The 14,672-nt window shown below is 37.0% G+C and overlaps 1 protein-coding gene across 2 annotated transcripts in view; it reads left to right on the forward strand.

Annotated features, from left to right (window-relative positions):
* COL12A1 (collagen type XII alpha 1 chain) overlaps window positions 1-14,672 on the forward strand; it is a 123,601-nt gene that overhangs the window by 66,934 nt on the left and 41,995 nt on the right. For both annotated transcript variants that reach the window (XM_010337084.3, XM_074398044.1), the window contains exons 28-39: window positions 1,120-1,259; window positions 1,505-1,637; window positions 1,746-1,766; window positions 2,502-2,644; window positions 5,190-5,319; window positions 6,059-6,198; window positions 6,634-6,763; window positions 8,460-8,602; window positions 9,561-9,690; window positions 10,297-10,439; window positions 12,099-12,228; window positions 14,059-14,178. In XM_010337084.3, the coding sequence (XP_010335386.2) occupies window positions 1,120-1,259; window positions 1,505-1,637; window positions 1,746-1,766; window positions 2,502-2,644; window positions 5,190-5,319; window positions 6,059-6,198; window positions 6,634-6,763; window positions 8,460-8,602; window positions 9,561-9,690; window positions 10,297-10,439; window positions 12,099-12,228; window positions 14,059-14,178 (1,503 nt within the window). The remainder of the gene's footprint in view (window positions 1-1,119; window positions 1,260-1,504; window positions 1,638-1,745; window positions 1,767-2,501; window positions 2,645-5,189; window positions 5,320-6,058; window positions 6,199-6,633; window positions 6,764-8,459; window positions 8,603-9,560; window positions 9,691-10,296; window positions 10,440-12,098; window positions 12,229-14,058; window positions 14,179-14,672) is intronic.

Consider the following 14,672-nt stretch of genomic DNA (forward strand, 5'->3'; position numbering starts at 1 on the left):
AATGAAAGCTCAGGAATGGTGGAAGACATAAAAAAAAAAATGCTTCTGCTGCAAAACAGCCAGAGGATATGGTCAATGGAGGGGCCGTGAAAGGGGATTTTTCAGCAGTTATCTGGGCCTCTAGGTGTTCAGTTCTCTGAACAGGGTCAGCATGTTCTGCTTCATATCATGTTTAAGATTAGTGATTTAAAGCAGGCGTCCCCAAACTTTTTACACAGGGGCCAGTTCACTGTTCCTCAGACCACCACATACTGTGCTCCTCTCACTGACCATCAATGAAAGAGGTGCCCCTTCCTGAAGTGCGGCGGGGGGCCGAATAAATGGCCTCAGGGGGCCACATGCGGCCCACGGGCCGTAGTTTGGGGATGCCTGATCTATAGGAAGAAACTTATGTATGGGTTACCTGGATCATTACATGCTCAGAGTTCCTTTCCTGTGGTAATACTCCTAGGTTGAAATTCAGTGTATGTGTAGCAGTATGTATGTATGTTCTAATCAGTTGTCAAAGTGCAATAGTGTTGTTTATGGCTAGGTAGATATTCTCATTTTTAAGCTGCAGTAGTATGTGTGTTTTTTAAAAAATAAAAATGAAACTGTTTCCGTTGAGTATCAGAACAACAAATTATGAACAATAAATGAACAACTATTTCTTTGATCATCATCTTTAATGCATAATATATTAACATACACTGTTCAGGATTTTCTTGGTTAAGAAGGACTTATTCTTAACCTGCAGCCTGTGTATGTCTCTGGGGATATTGATAGACTGGAGAAGGTCCATTAACTCTCTGATATGTGGCTGAGTTTGTGCTTTGTGTATTGCGTGTTGCAGTGTGAAAGAGTCCATGGTGTTGATTTGATTCTTAAAAAGTTGGAGAAAGGTACTAAATAGTGTCTTAAAAAAATCATCATTTAAATAGAATATCCATAAAACCTATTATATCCACAGAATGCTTGCAGTTTCCAGAGCTCTTGGAATTGGTGAAATACTTGGTTTGAAGCAATGTATTCAACCAGTTTTCAGATGTCCATTAATATAAAACAAGGCAGTTTTAATATACTAAATTACATTTGTAGCTCACATTCAAAAACTTAGTCTGTTTGTCTTTTCCATGATAGGACCTGTGCCAGCCCCAACAAACCTAAGAATTACTGAAGTAACGCAAGAAAGTTTCAGAGGGACTTGGGATCATGGAGCTTCAGATGTGTCTCTCTACAGAATAACTTGGGCACCTCCTGGAAGCTCAGATAAGATGGAGGTAGTTAACTCTCTTTATCTTTCTCTCTGTGTTTCGTGTCTCATTTAATTTATAGAGAAACTTACTTTAAAGAAGTATTACTCTTGTAGTCAATAAACATTCTTTCCTACTAATGACATTTGAGCTCAGGGCATGCATCAGAGCAAGAGGAACATCTGGCTAAATAATGCCAGCAAACTGCCATTGAGTTGATGTAAGTGAAGACTTACTTTTGTGTGGTTATGTTTTTGTCCTCTTTCTTCAAGACCATCTTAAATGGAGACGAAAATACTTTGGTGTTTGAAAACCTGAACCCCAACACTGTCTATGAAGTTTCCATTACTGCCATCTATCCTGATGAGTCGGAAAGTGATGACCTGATTGGCAGTGAGCGTACATGTAGGTGTTTAGCTTTCATATAGGACATTGATATTTTAAGGTTAATTTTTTTAAAAATAGGGCTACAGCCATATTAGTAACGTGTCCCCAAATTCTGTTTTCTTTTAGTGCGTATCTCAACAACACAAGGTAAGAATTTAATTTGCTGAATTGTTTGAATGAACAAATAATGAAGAAATGTATGAATGAAAAGTACCATAAGATACATTATAAATTTGTCATCTGCTTTTAAATCATAAGATGTTTGTTGAGAACACTTTTAAGTAGGCTTTTTTGGAAAAACTTTGCTTTGCTACTACTTGTTGAGTGTATTGATCAGCTTGGGCTGCCATAACAAAAGATTAGACTGGATGGCTTAAATAACAGAAATGTATATTCTCACAATTCTGGAGGCTAGGAAGTCCAAGACCAAAGTGCTGTTCAGTTCATTTCTGGGTGAGGGCTCTCCTCCTGGCTTGTAGACAGCCAGCTCCTTTCTCAGTCTCTCTCACTTTCTCACTCTCTCACATGGTAGAGAGAAAGAGAATAAGCTTTCTCATGTCTCCTCTCACAAAGGCTAATCCCATTATGGCAGCTCCACCCTCATGATCTCATCTAACCCTAATTACCATCCAAAGGCCCAATTTCTAAATACCATCATATTGGAAGTTGGGACTTCAGTACACCACTTTTTCAGGGACAGAAACAAAATGAAAATCCATACTAAGAATTCATTTAAGAATCAAAAACCATTTTTATTAAGGGGTCAAATTTAATTGTAAATCCAGAGGCATAGAATTCTCTGATTGCCTTGGGAACTGTATATATTTTAGGAAGAGACATTGTTCTGTCTGGTTACTCTGTTTTTCAACAATCTTCTTTCAGCTCCCAAAAGTGGCCCACGAAACCTTCAAGTGTACAATGCAACATCTAACAGCTTGACTGTTAAGTGGGATCCTGCTACTGGTCGTGTGCAGAAATACAGGATCACTTATCAGCCTTCCACAGGGGAAGGCAATGAGCAAACGGTAATTTTTTTTAATAAAAATTATAACTTGGATACATGCTATCCATTCATCTTCAAACTCTTTTCCCCCTCAGCCTTTAGTTAGTCATACTTAATTTTTAAGGGATGTTAAGATTTACTGCATTGGATGGAATGATCTGACTCTTTAGCTGGCACTTCACATGGAGTTCCACCATGGAGGCTCAGTGGATGTACTCATGAGAGATGATAGTTACTCTTCATCGTAGCCCCAAAGCATGAGGCATGTGCCTCAATACCTCCATAGTTCTTTTAAAAACTATTAGTGCTGGATTATCCATGAAGATATCCAGATAGTTTTTGAGCTATATAGATCTTCCATTCCTCTCTAACTTAATAAAGTGCTGAAAGTTTGCTAACCTTACCTATAATGTTTATTTTCCACTTATTTGTTTTGCCTGTTTTATGCATGTCATAGGGTATCTTCTATATCTGGTGTTTCTAGATGTGGGAGCCTGTTATCCTAATTACACTGTTTTTTATTTTCCTGTTATCCAAATGAGGTCCCCAAGAAAGATGGTAGGAGTGTAAACTCAGTCTTCATCCTCTTTCTTTTCCTAGATTTTTTCCCTTATTTAATAGAGCCTTTGTTTATTCACCTCCCTTATTTTAGTTGTGGGCTTTCTACAAGTTTGCTTTTGTGAACTATGTAATTAGAACTGCATGTGGTCAGGAAGCCCCATGATTTTTATATAGGTATGATTATGTTTTCTGATTCATTTCAAAATAAGTCCCCAATTTTGGTGAGGTACAGAATTTTATTGGCTTTTTTGGCTACATTATTTTTTTTGTATAGCCTTAGAGACACATGTGTTATTAACCTTTAATCATCTGACTTGCCAAGCTTAAGCAAATGGGTCATATCTCTTATCAGTTTAGGGATATTAGCCAAGGTAGAGGGTGGCATTAATCAAAGATCTCTGATACTACCCAGTAAGTAAGCTTAGTTGAATCAGAAACTTTCCCATCTCTAGTGTGACTTTGAGTTGGTCTTCTGAGGCTTTTATAGCCCTAGTCTTAGGTAGGATGATGCATTTGGACTGAGAATTTATCTGTTTTAGGTAAATAGATTATCATTAATAAACTTAACGTCAACCGTAATGAATAGTCTTTTATATGAAAATAAGATAAGACAAATTAGATAGACTGATATATGAATCTCAGAAACGATTATTTTTTTCTGTAGCAGGCCAGATTTTGGTAAAACTGCAAATCAGGAGAAGCTTGTCTTTAGCATTTCCCATCTTAAGGACGTTGGTGTTCCAGTTGCTTTTCCTGAGTCTCTTTTACTGCCTTTCAGCTGTTTGTTATCATAAAGCGTCTCATAAACTCATCCTCTGGAAAGTATGAAATCCTTAAGCTTTGTTAGTCTTTAGGGTACTTGCATTTTAAGGCTAGTCTGTGAAGTCATGAAAGTGATCAATCATTGATGCTAGAATTATTTTGGGGAACTAGATGAAAGAAGTAGGTCGATGCCCTTCTACTTACTCACAAGGGCAGTTCTCCTAAGTAGGCTTTCAGATTTGTTATGCATCAGGTTTTTATAAAAATGGCTTATACGGTTATCGATACTTTTCTCTCATAACCTCAAATATGAAATTTATGAAAATTGGCCATGTTATTTCAGTTTGCCCATGTTGAGGATGATGACAGTGATTCACTGGGTTTTTCTCTGGAATTCAGACTATTTGAGTGGATGGGTGCTAAGTTGGAAACATCTGGTTTCTTCTAGCACATTCAGCCATCTACATGTGCACTCATTTTGGGCAGTGTGCCATTTTCATGCGATTTTAATTAGGATGACATAAACATTTGAATTCAGTAGACTGTTAACAAATTATACAAATTTTCTTTCAACAAGATAGCTAGATGGCCTTAAGTAATGGATAAAAACTTTAAGCTCCATAATTGAAAAGCTTCATGCCACAGGGCTGGTATCGTGGAGACAACTGGAAACCTTTGCTTGAGTGTGGCCTGGCAAAAGGTCTGGTCATGTCGTTAACACAGCTAAGGCTGTTAGAGTGACAGTGTTCTTGGGGAAAATACCAAGAGCTTTATATCGTATGCTGAATCATTTTTAGGTGTTTCTAAAGCAAATAAAAAACATCTGTTAAAAAGGTAAGAGTAATGTTAAGTGGTATGGAGACTCTAAAATTATATACTTCTCTGATATCTTTGTAGTCCCTTTGTAGCTCATTTATGATTAATGCCTTTTTTTTTTTTTTTTTTTTTTTTTAAGAGTTCTGTGAAATGTGTTTTGGATGAAATTTTGCAGTGCTGGTGGCTAGCAAGTTGAAATATCTTTTTGGGGTCACCAGTTTAAAGCTGGGAATCCTTTTTATGATTCAAGATGCATATTTTAAATGTATAGTTATTCCATAAGACATATTTTAAAGCTTTACTGTGGCACATAATTCCAGAACTTGACAAGGGTCTCAAACAACTTCCCTGTAGAAAGAGCTTTTTCTAACAGATTAGTGAGATGGAGAGAGCAAGGCTAACACTTATCAAGACCCATTTTACTCAAGACCACAATAGGAGGACGGCAGAACAGTGTGGTCCTGCAGAAACTGAAGCCAGACACTCCTTACACGATCACTGTGTCCTCTCTGTATCCTGATGGTGAAGGAGGTCGGATGACAGGAAGAGGCAAGACCAGTAAGTGAAACCAGAGTTCCTGTAGCTTTTTTAATAACTACTATTAGAATGGAATCACCTCTTTATCTGGAAACACTGGGGTGACACAAAGGTTTACTAATATTTAAAAAATCATTTAAAAATAATATTAATAGGTGGTTTTTTTTTTTTTTTTTTTTTTTTTTTTTGAGTTGGAGTCTTGCTCTGTTGCCCAGGCTAGAGTACAGTGGTGTGATCTTGACACCGCAACCTCTGCCTCCCGGGTTCAAGTGATTCTCCTGCCTCAGGCTTCTGAGTAGCTGGGATTACAGGTGCTCACCACCACACCCAGCTAATTTTTTATATTTTTGGTAGAGACTGGGTTTTACCATGTTGGCCAAGCTGGTCTCAAACTCCTCACCTCAAGTTATCTGTCCACCTCAGCCTCCCAAAGTGCTGGGGTTACAGGCATAAGCCGCCACGCCTAACCATTTTAATAGTTTTTAACATCCTTGCTTGGAATTATTTGTCTCTATTTGTGGGGAAAGATGTTACTTTCTAGGATAGAAAGATACTTTCAGACCAAAATGTCTTGTGGATAGATGAGACTTATGTATCAGACTGACACAGACGCATTGTGTGTCAGTTTATTACCTACTTTAACAAACGTTTGCGTGGTGCCTGCTATCTTCCAGAGTGCCTGGGAGAGATCGGTGAATCTGTGTCTCACGTGTGCTTGATTGTTAGTACTATACTATGATGGGATTTCTGTGCATTTCAGAACCTCTAAATACTGTGAGGAACCTAAGAGTGTATGACCCTTCTACCAGCACCTTGAATGTCCGCTGGGACCACGCAGAGGGAAATCCTCGTCAGTACAAGCTCTTCTATGCGCCAGCAGCGGGTGGTCCAGAGGAACTGGTAATTATATCTTGTAGTAAAAAATGTTAGTTTGTTTAAACGGTAGCTGAGTGATTTAAAAGTGGAACTGAAGGAGTTAACCAGTTTGCTTTAGAGCTGAAGAATTCCATATTCATTTGATAAGACTTGATGGAGGGTAAATAGTTGATGCCTTAGAGCCTGGGTAACAGAGGGATTGTGGCCAGGATTCTTCCCCCTGGCCTGGGGAAGAAGCAGCCATTCCAGGAAGTTCTAAAGGAGGAGTATTGGGTAGGTGGAGGGGTATAGGGAAATATGTAACCTCTTGTAACAGGTTACACGGGGGCACATTATTACATGCTAATGTTACGGAACTTACTTCTTGACTTGGTCTTGAGTTGGTATTGTGTTATTTGAATTATTATTTCTTTTACAAATTTTTCAAGTCAATGCTTTACGTTTTATTAAAATCTTTAGGTACCAATCCCTGGGAATACCAATTATGCCATTCTTAGGAATTTGCAGCCAGATACCCCATACACTGTGACAGTAGTTCCCGTTTATACTGAAGGTGATGGGGGACGCACATCAGATACTGGAAGGACATGTAAGTAATAAAGCAAAAAATTAATTTTTTCATCATAAATGTTGCTTTTCATTCTAAAGGCCATAAAGGCCCTTTAAAGAGAATTAGTAAAGTTTGGTATAGAGAATTAAAAACATGAAAATTTACCTTCCTAATACCAAATTTAACATTTTGTGAAATAACAAATTTATAATGGTATATTCTTTTGAAATGGTAATTTCAGTATTTTTAAAGGTACATATATAATCATCAGTATACTACTTTGGTTAATCTCTCTCACTGACAAAAGTTCACTGAGCTTTGCTTTGTGCTTTATAAATTGTTATGACACACTGTTTATAATTGGCTTTCATAGTGTGAATTGTTGAAATCTGTTCAGCACATTACTTAATTGCACATGTCTGGTTTGTTCAAGTGCTTTTTTGATCTTAATATCTGTATGCTTTTATTTAGAAAGCAGTTTGTAAGTTGTCTTTTTTTTTTTGCTGAAAAGCTTTTGTGCAGATTTAGAAATATTTTTTTGGCTTTAAAAATATACTTGCTGTTGGTTAAAAGGAACTGAGCATGGATGTCTTCTTTTGGCAAAAGATTAGTGGTCTAGGAAGATGATGTTATTGGCTAAATTAGAGTTTGGGATTAGCACATGAATTTAATTGGTAGGTTTTTCTAAGTTCCTACTGGGACAGTTAATTGAGAACTGGGTATATCTTATTCTTCTTTTCTTTTGCCTTTTCTATTAATCACAAACATATTAGTAGCAATTTGTTAAATGAAGAAGTAATGAATGGTTGAAACTAGCTGACTGAATTAGATGGGCACAATAGCTGTTGTCAGATTTTACTTAAGGATTATAAATTGTTCTGTTATAAAGTCATATGCACACATATATGTTCATTGCAGCACTGTTTATAATATCAAAGACCTGGAACCAACCCAAATGCCCATTGATTATACACTGGACAAGGAAAATGTGACATATACACACCATAGAATACTATGCAGCCATAAAAAACAATGACTTCATGTCCTTTGTAGGGACATGGATGAATCTGGAAACCATCATTCTCAGCAAACTGAAACAAGAACAGAAAATCAAACACCGCATGTTCTCACTCATATATGGGTGTTGAACAGTGAGAACACATGGACACAGGGAGGGGCGCATCACACACTGGGGTCTTTTGGGATACTAGGGGAGGGACAACAGGGGGTGGGCAGACTGGGGAGGGATAACATGGGGAGAAATGCCAGATATAGGTGACGGGGTAATGGAGGCAGCAAGCCACATTATCATGTATGTACCTATGCAACAATCCTGCATGATCTGCACATGTACCCCAGAACCTGTAAGTACAATTAAAAAAAATAATAAAGAAGGCAGACTCTTAGAAATATCTCTTCTTCCTCTCTCCATTACCTATGTTAGAAAACTGAAACTAGTTTTTCTATTTCTTTTCCCTGTCCCATGACCCTTCATAGGCAATCCAGTCCCACCACTTTTACCAGCTTGTTTTGAATTGAATACAATGCTGTTTCCATATAGACAAAGGCCACACTTGCTAACTTTAACTAAATTTGGAGAGTTTTAATCTGCCTTTGTGTGCGGGTAATTAGAAGCATAAAGAAGATAGTATTTTATCCTGTTATGGAATGTAGGTTCTGGAAAAGTGATATATAAACAGACTTAATAAGGAGATGTTGGCCTTCATTTCCTTAGTGATGAGAGGAGTGGCAAGAAATGTCCAAGTATACAATCCTACACCCAACAGCCTTGATGTTCGCTGGGACCCTGCACCGGGACCTGTGCTGCAGTATCGTGTTGTGTATTCCCCTGCAGATGGCACAAGGCCCTCAGAATCTGTAAGTAATTTTGTCATGGAAACTGCATTTCCTGATGAATGTAGTCACATGTTTGTGTCAAACATGACACAAACATGTGACTGGGAGACCACAAACCACAAACATGCCAATGTATAATACTTAAATTATTGTTTTTGATGACTTGAGGCAGGTATATTAATTATAGGGTTAGTAAGAATAAAAGGAATTTTTTTGGGAGAAATGTAAATTAGCTAGATGAGTTAAAACTCCTCGTAATAAATGTGAATCATTGCTAGAATGTGTTAATATGTCTTTGTTATGAAAATATTTTAAAGCTTGGCTTTACTGGTTTTTACAAATTGCTCAATCTATCTTTAATTCGTAACATTATTCAATTTTGTAAGTTGACTAACAATTTAGAAATCAGAAATTGCTAATTTAAATAAGCATAGTATCAGAATACCTAAGGGAAAGTAAATTTATAAACTAATTTAGTTTATAAGTCTGCAAAACTAGACAATGTTAACAAAGATAGAGAATACATGCATTTGGTAAGAATATTGATTTTCATGTCCGTGTATGGTAGGACATATTAAGATTACTTTACCTGTATGCATTGCATGGACTCTATTTCAACACAAAATTTTCCCCATCACAAATGAAAGTCTCTTTTCTTGTACGTATTTAACATGCAGGAATTTTTGGTAAATATAATGAGCCTTGCATGTGATATTTGAGAATCTTTATAACAAACATAAATGGAAATAACTGAAGCTACTAAGGGTCAAGGATGAGATCACCTTTTTTGGAAAGGGAATTTCTGAGGACAAATTTCGTCTAATGATACGGACTGGGTGGATCTCATGGAGAGGCACAGTTGGCTTCTGATGTATCTGGGCCCAACATTTTATTATAAACACAATTATGGTGACTAACTGAAGACTTGGTAAGCATTTGAGTTGCTGTCAGGCAGAATTTGGCATTTCCTTCCCTGCAGATAGTGGTGCCAGGAAACACGCGCACTGTGCATCTGGAGCGGCTGATTCCGGACACACTCTATTCCGTGAACCTTGTGGCTCTCTACTCAGATGGAGAGGGAAATCCCAGCCCTGCCCAGGGCCGAACGCGTGAGGCAGAAATCCTTTCTCCATTCCATTCCCTTGTAGCTACCTTGACAGGGCTTCTCTGAGTGAGTGGGGGGGATGCGGGTGGTGAGAGACAGGTGCTTTCTGCCTGGGATCCCCTGCATTCACATTCCAGGCAAAAACACTGGGTCCGTGATGGTTGTTTGTGTGAAGTGAACTTCATCTGTTCATTTCCTCATTTGGAACATGAATTAAGAAGGGGTTCCTCCCCTTTTTCCCTTCTTCTGCCCTGCATCTTTTTTCCCCACTTCGTATCCTGCAGTGAGTCTTCTTACCAAATGGAGACTTTGGAAATGGGAGGGTTTAGTTTGTATGTTTTACTGAATAGGTATAGTGGTTAAAATAATTTCCTTTTGTCCTAGTCTGCCTTTCAAACCTAGCTCTAGGTTACTGAAAGTTCAGCATGTAACCATAGCTCTGGAATATACTGTTTACGATTTCACATTAAAACTGTAAGTGTGTATTTTATTATAAGGGAGTAAACATCTTAGTCAATGGTGAATGAAACATCTGCAAGCAACCCCCTTAATCTGCCCTAGGTAGAGCTCACAAGCAGGCAACAAACTCTATTGTATTTTATTTATTTAGTGCCACGGAGTGGACCAAGGAATCTGAGAGTCTTTGGTGAAACAACCAATAGCCTTTCGGTAGCCTGGGATCATGCTGATGGGCCAGTTCAGCAGTACAGAATCATCTACTCTCCCACTGTTGGTGATCCAATTGATGAATATGTAAGTCTAATACTGATTTATTGGCACATTTTATCATCTTAGCTGAATGGAGAGTGAAATTAAACGTCTTTAGAAGTATGCTGTGATTATAGTTGAGTCCTTGATAGTCACACTTTATAATTTTCTCTGACGTGACTTTGGGACCACCCAAATGTGCTTAGTCTTTCTGGTCTCCCACACCACAGAAAAGCAATGTCTTTGGACTAATTTTTATTCTAAAGATGCATAGAAAAATGATCTTATCGCATGATTAACTGAACATTTTAAACCACCCGATTATACCATAGAAACCAAGTCTACTGAAATATGATACCTATCATTCTGGAATGTCTAAGTTAATATTCAAATTATGTATTTATCCAACTCTTACCCTTTCCTCATATCTAATTCCTCTGCAATGTCTTCCTTAAATATTCCAGTGTTAATGGATCTCACTTTTCTTTAAACTTAACATTTTGCAGTACACTTTAGTTTCGGAATATACATAATCTCTTATTAGCTTCAAATTTTGTGAGTGTCATAGTTTGTCTTTCCAGAACCAGATTCAAGCTTCTGGCAGCTTCCTCATAGCCCTCATTGTGCACATCCATTTGTTATGAGTGAAAAAAGTGGAAAAACTAACTACTTTGTTTGAAATTTAGTGATGAATTGCTGTGATATGCTTGGAGAATATTGCACAAGATGTTGATTGTAAATTAGGTCTGTGTTTTGCCATCTTTTTACCACATAGATCATCCTAGATAATTTTCCCTCCATGAGCCCATGTGTTGAAATATTTTATCCACTTGAACTTGATATAGTAACCTTTAATTCAAGTCCCTATTTTTATTAATAAGAAACACATGTAACTACTATTTATAGTTTCTGATCAAAATGAGATAAACGGTACGACTACAGTTAGTTTGCCAAAGCAGAGAAGCTCACGGTTAGTGTTTGTTCAGCCTTGCCATGGACAAATATGCATTTTACCTTTACTTTCTGAAAACATTAGAAATATAATCTATCATTTGTAGTTATAGGACTCCGGGCCAAGATTCACTGGGATACCTTATCCATGTTATTTGTAGAAGCAAAGCATAGGTTTAGAAGAGATTGAGATGTCTGGTTTATTTCCTCTTCAAAGAGGTAATTGAATATATTCCCATCCTTTTCAGCTAACTAATATCAGCCAAACTGATGTTTTTGAGAGCAGAAACTGACTCAATTTTTGCTTACCAGTGGATTCCCAGTAGCTAATACCTGTCCCACTGTTCCTGGTCCACAGTGGGTACTGGGTACATATTGGTACTTGAAAATGGAACATGTAATGATGAGATCTGAAGAAACAAACTTACTACTGAGGGCTGCAGTACTCAGTAAGGTGTTCTAAAGTATTGTACATGGCAATGCTTTTAATACAGTTTTCTTAGGAGATGTTAATTCACATGGCTGTTAAGTGGCTGATCTGGGATATGAACCCAGATCTGTCTGACTCTAAAACCAATCTCCTGTGCTGGAGAGAAGCAGTGAAGATAGTTTGTCTTGTAATGAGCATTGTGCAACAAAAATAAAATATGAAAAAAAAACTATTACGGTTTATGGGAGTACGTAATACAATATTGTCTTTTGATCTGGAAGTCTTCTAGATGGTAATACCTTTATAATTTAACTTCCTTGTAGACTACAGTCCCAGGCAGAAGAAACAATGTAATGCTGCAACCCCTGCAATCTGATACTCCATATAAAATTACTGTCATTGCTGTTTATGAAGATGGAGATGGTGGTCATCTAACAGGAAATGGAAGAACTGGTAAGTGTTTTATACACCTCCCCGCCTTTTTTTGCTTTGAAATTGTTAAGATCTTAATGTTACTTTCATTCCTTTTAAAACCTTAAGATTTTATCTTCACCAATACCTCTTAAATGCCACACTATTAAATTTTGTCAAAATGATGATGTGAAAAGAATTTATTTTTAACTTTTTAAAGGTTCACTAAGAGAAAAAAAAAAGAAGACAATCTACATAGTTTTATTTGCTTGAGATAGTTTTATTTCTTCTTTGGAAAACCATTGCATATTCTCTGAATAATATTTCAATATTTTTGGTGTCAATTAAGGCTATAACTGACACCAATATAGTATCAGTAAGAAATATTCCATTGTGATTGAATCTTAAGTCACAAACACAGAAGTGAGATGATCAGCAATCATTTTCTGTCTACAAATTTAGCTTTGTCTAAAAAAGAAAAACATTTTTTTTATTGTACTAAGCAATTTACAAAGAATTATCAATATTCAGACCCCTTTTTAAGCTATATTGGTGGTAACTTTTTAGGGTTTAAAAATTCTCAAATGTGGTTGCTTGCTACAGTCACCTGAGGAGCTTTAAAAATACTTATTCCTGGGTTCCACTCCCAGAGATACTGATGTAGCTGTGTGAGGCGTGGGCTGGACCTGCTGATGTCCTAATTAATGTGTAGCCATTGCTGAGAGCCACTAGTTTAGCATAAAGGCAGGATGAGCTCTAGATCTGAGTTTTGTTACTGGTACATATTGACATTGCTCTTTTATAGTTCATTCACCACAAATCTACTTAAGTAACATGACTTCAGGATTCTTTCTGCAGTTAGTTGCCAAAAGTCTCTTGGTGCTTAAATGATCTCGACACCATTACAGAATTCGAAGAGGTGGCATTTGAAAGCTCCTAAGGGAAATGTACGACTAGAGTTGACTCAGCTCAGTCTCTCAAGGTCAAGAATCTGTGTTAATTGATATTGTTGTCTACAGGACTGAGTCAATGGAGGCTCATGTGACTTAAGATGATTTAAGTCCAATCTCGCTTTTTGAATTTTCTCAGGTTTTAGACTATATTTTGGGACTTTCCTGGGGAAAATGGCATATTTCAGAATCTCATGGTTATCAAAATGGGCTTTTTTTTTTTTTTCTTTTTTATTAGATCTTGAATTTCCCAGGAAGGGCCAAAGTCATAATTTGTTTCTCTTATGAAAAAGAAGTTTTTCAAAAGTTGGATTCATTATTTCTGTAATGCTGTGATTGGTAAACTCAGCAACTACTTAACACACTACCTGAATGGCATTGATTTTACAAGTTATGGGCTTGGGGACAGTATCTCTGGAGGCTTAAGGATTTACTTTAGGTCGTACTGGTGGAGGATAGAGAGGTACAGGGAAAAAACATTATTTTAATTAGTAGGTAGCTGTGTGGTTTTGGACAAATCATATCTTAAGTATTTGATGAAGTGATTGGACGAGAGAGTCTCTAAATTACTTTCTGGTTCTAACAACCTGTAATCTATGGCATTCTAAAAAGGATTTGAGATCTCTTTTGCTTTCTATAATTCTGAGTCATAGAACATTCCAGCTCTGGATACTGCTTCCTGCTGAGAAGGCTCTTCTGAAAATCACTAGTTCTTGAGTCCATTTGAGTTGCTGTTTAAATTTGGAAAACTATTAAGCATTTTTTGAATATTTCAATGTCTTTTAATTGTTTTCTGGATAAAGGCATTATGGAATATTATGAAATTGCTTCCATTGGACTTTCCTGTCAATATTTTTAAAGTTCTGTGCTTTCCCTGTGTGCCAATAAAAGGTCTGTAATGTGTGTCAATGTGTGTTTGCAGTTGGACTCCTTCCTCCTCAGAACATACACATCTCTGACGAATGGTATACAAGATTCAGGGTGTCCTGGGATCCTTCACCCTCTCCAGTTCTTGGATACAAAATTGTATATAAGCCAGTGGGTAAGGAAGTGCCTTTGTCGTAATTGAAATGCTTTGTAAGGTTATTTGCATATGAGGGTATTTTCTCTTTCATCCCCCACTATTGAATTCTCCTGAGAGTTCGGATGTCACATTAAGTTTCCCGTCACCAAAGGCAATGTTTCTGGAAATAACATTTTAAGCCAATCTTCTAAAGTACCATTGTTATTATAGGTGTAGATGAGATTCTTATTAAATTTCATGATTAAAAAGTTTGACCTCGTTCATAAAATTGCACAAATCAAAGATGCCTGTCTTCAGATATGCTATATGATCATGAAAGAATGCATGTTTCATCGGTATTCCACTGTATTGTTCCCAGTATGCCCGCGTATTATTTCATGTTGGGCATAGATCCCATGCAGTTTATTCATGTAACCTTGCTTTCAAATCCCCACTGAAAATTTACCTAAAGTAATATCACCTTGATTTAATTATTTGTTATTTTTTTGTTTTGATATTCCATTTGTATGCTT

Source organism: Saimiri boliviensis, chromosome 4, assembly GCF_048565385.1.
Source record: "Saimiri boliviensis isolate mSaiBol1 chromosome 4, mSaiBol1.pri, whole genome shotgun sequence".
NCBI lineage: Eukaryota > Metazoa > Chordata > Mammalia > Primates > Cebidae > Saimiri > Saimiri boliviensis.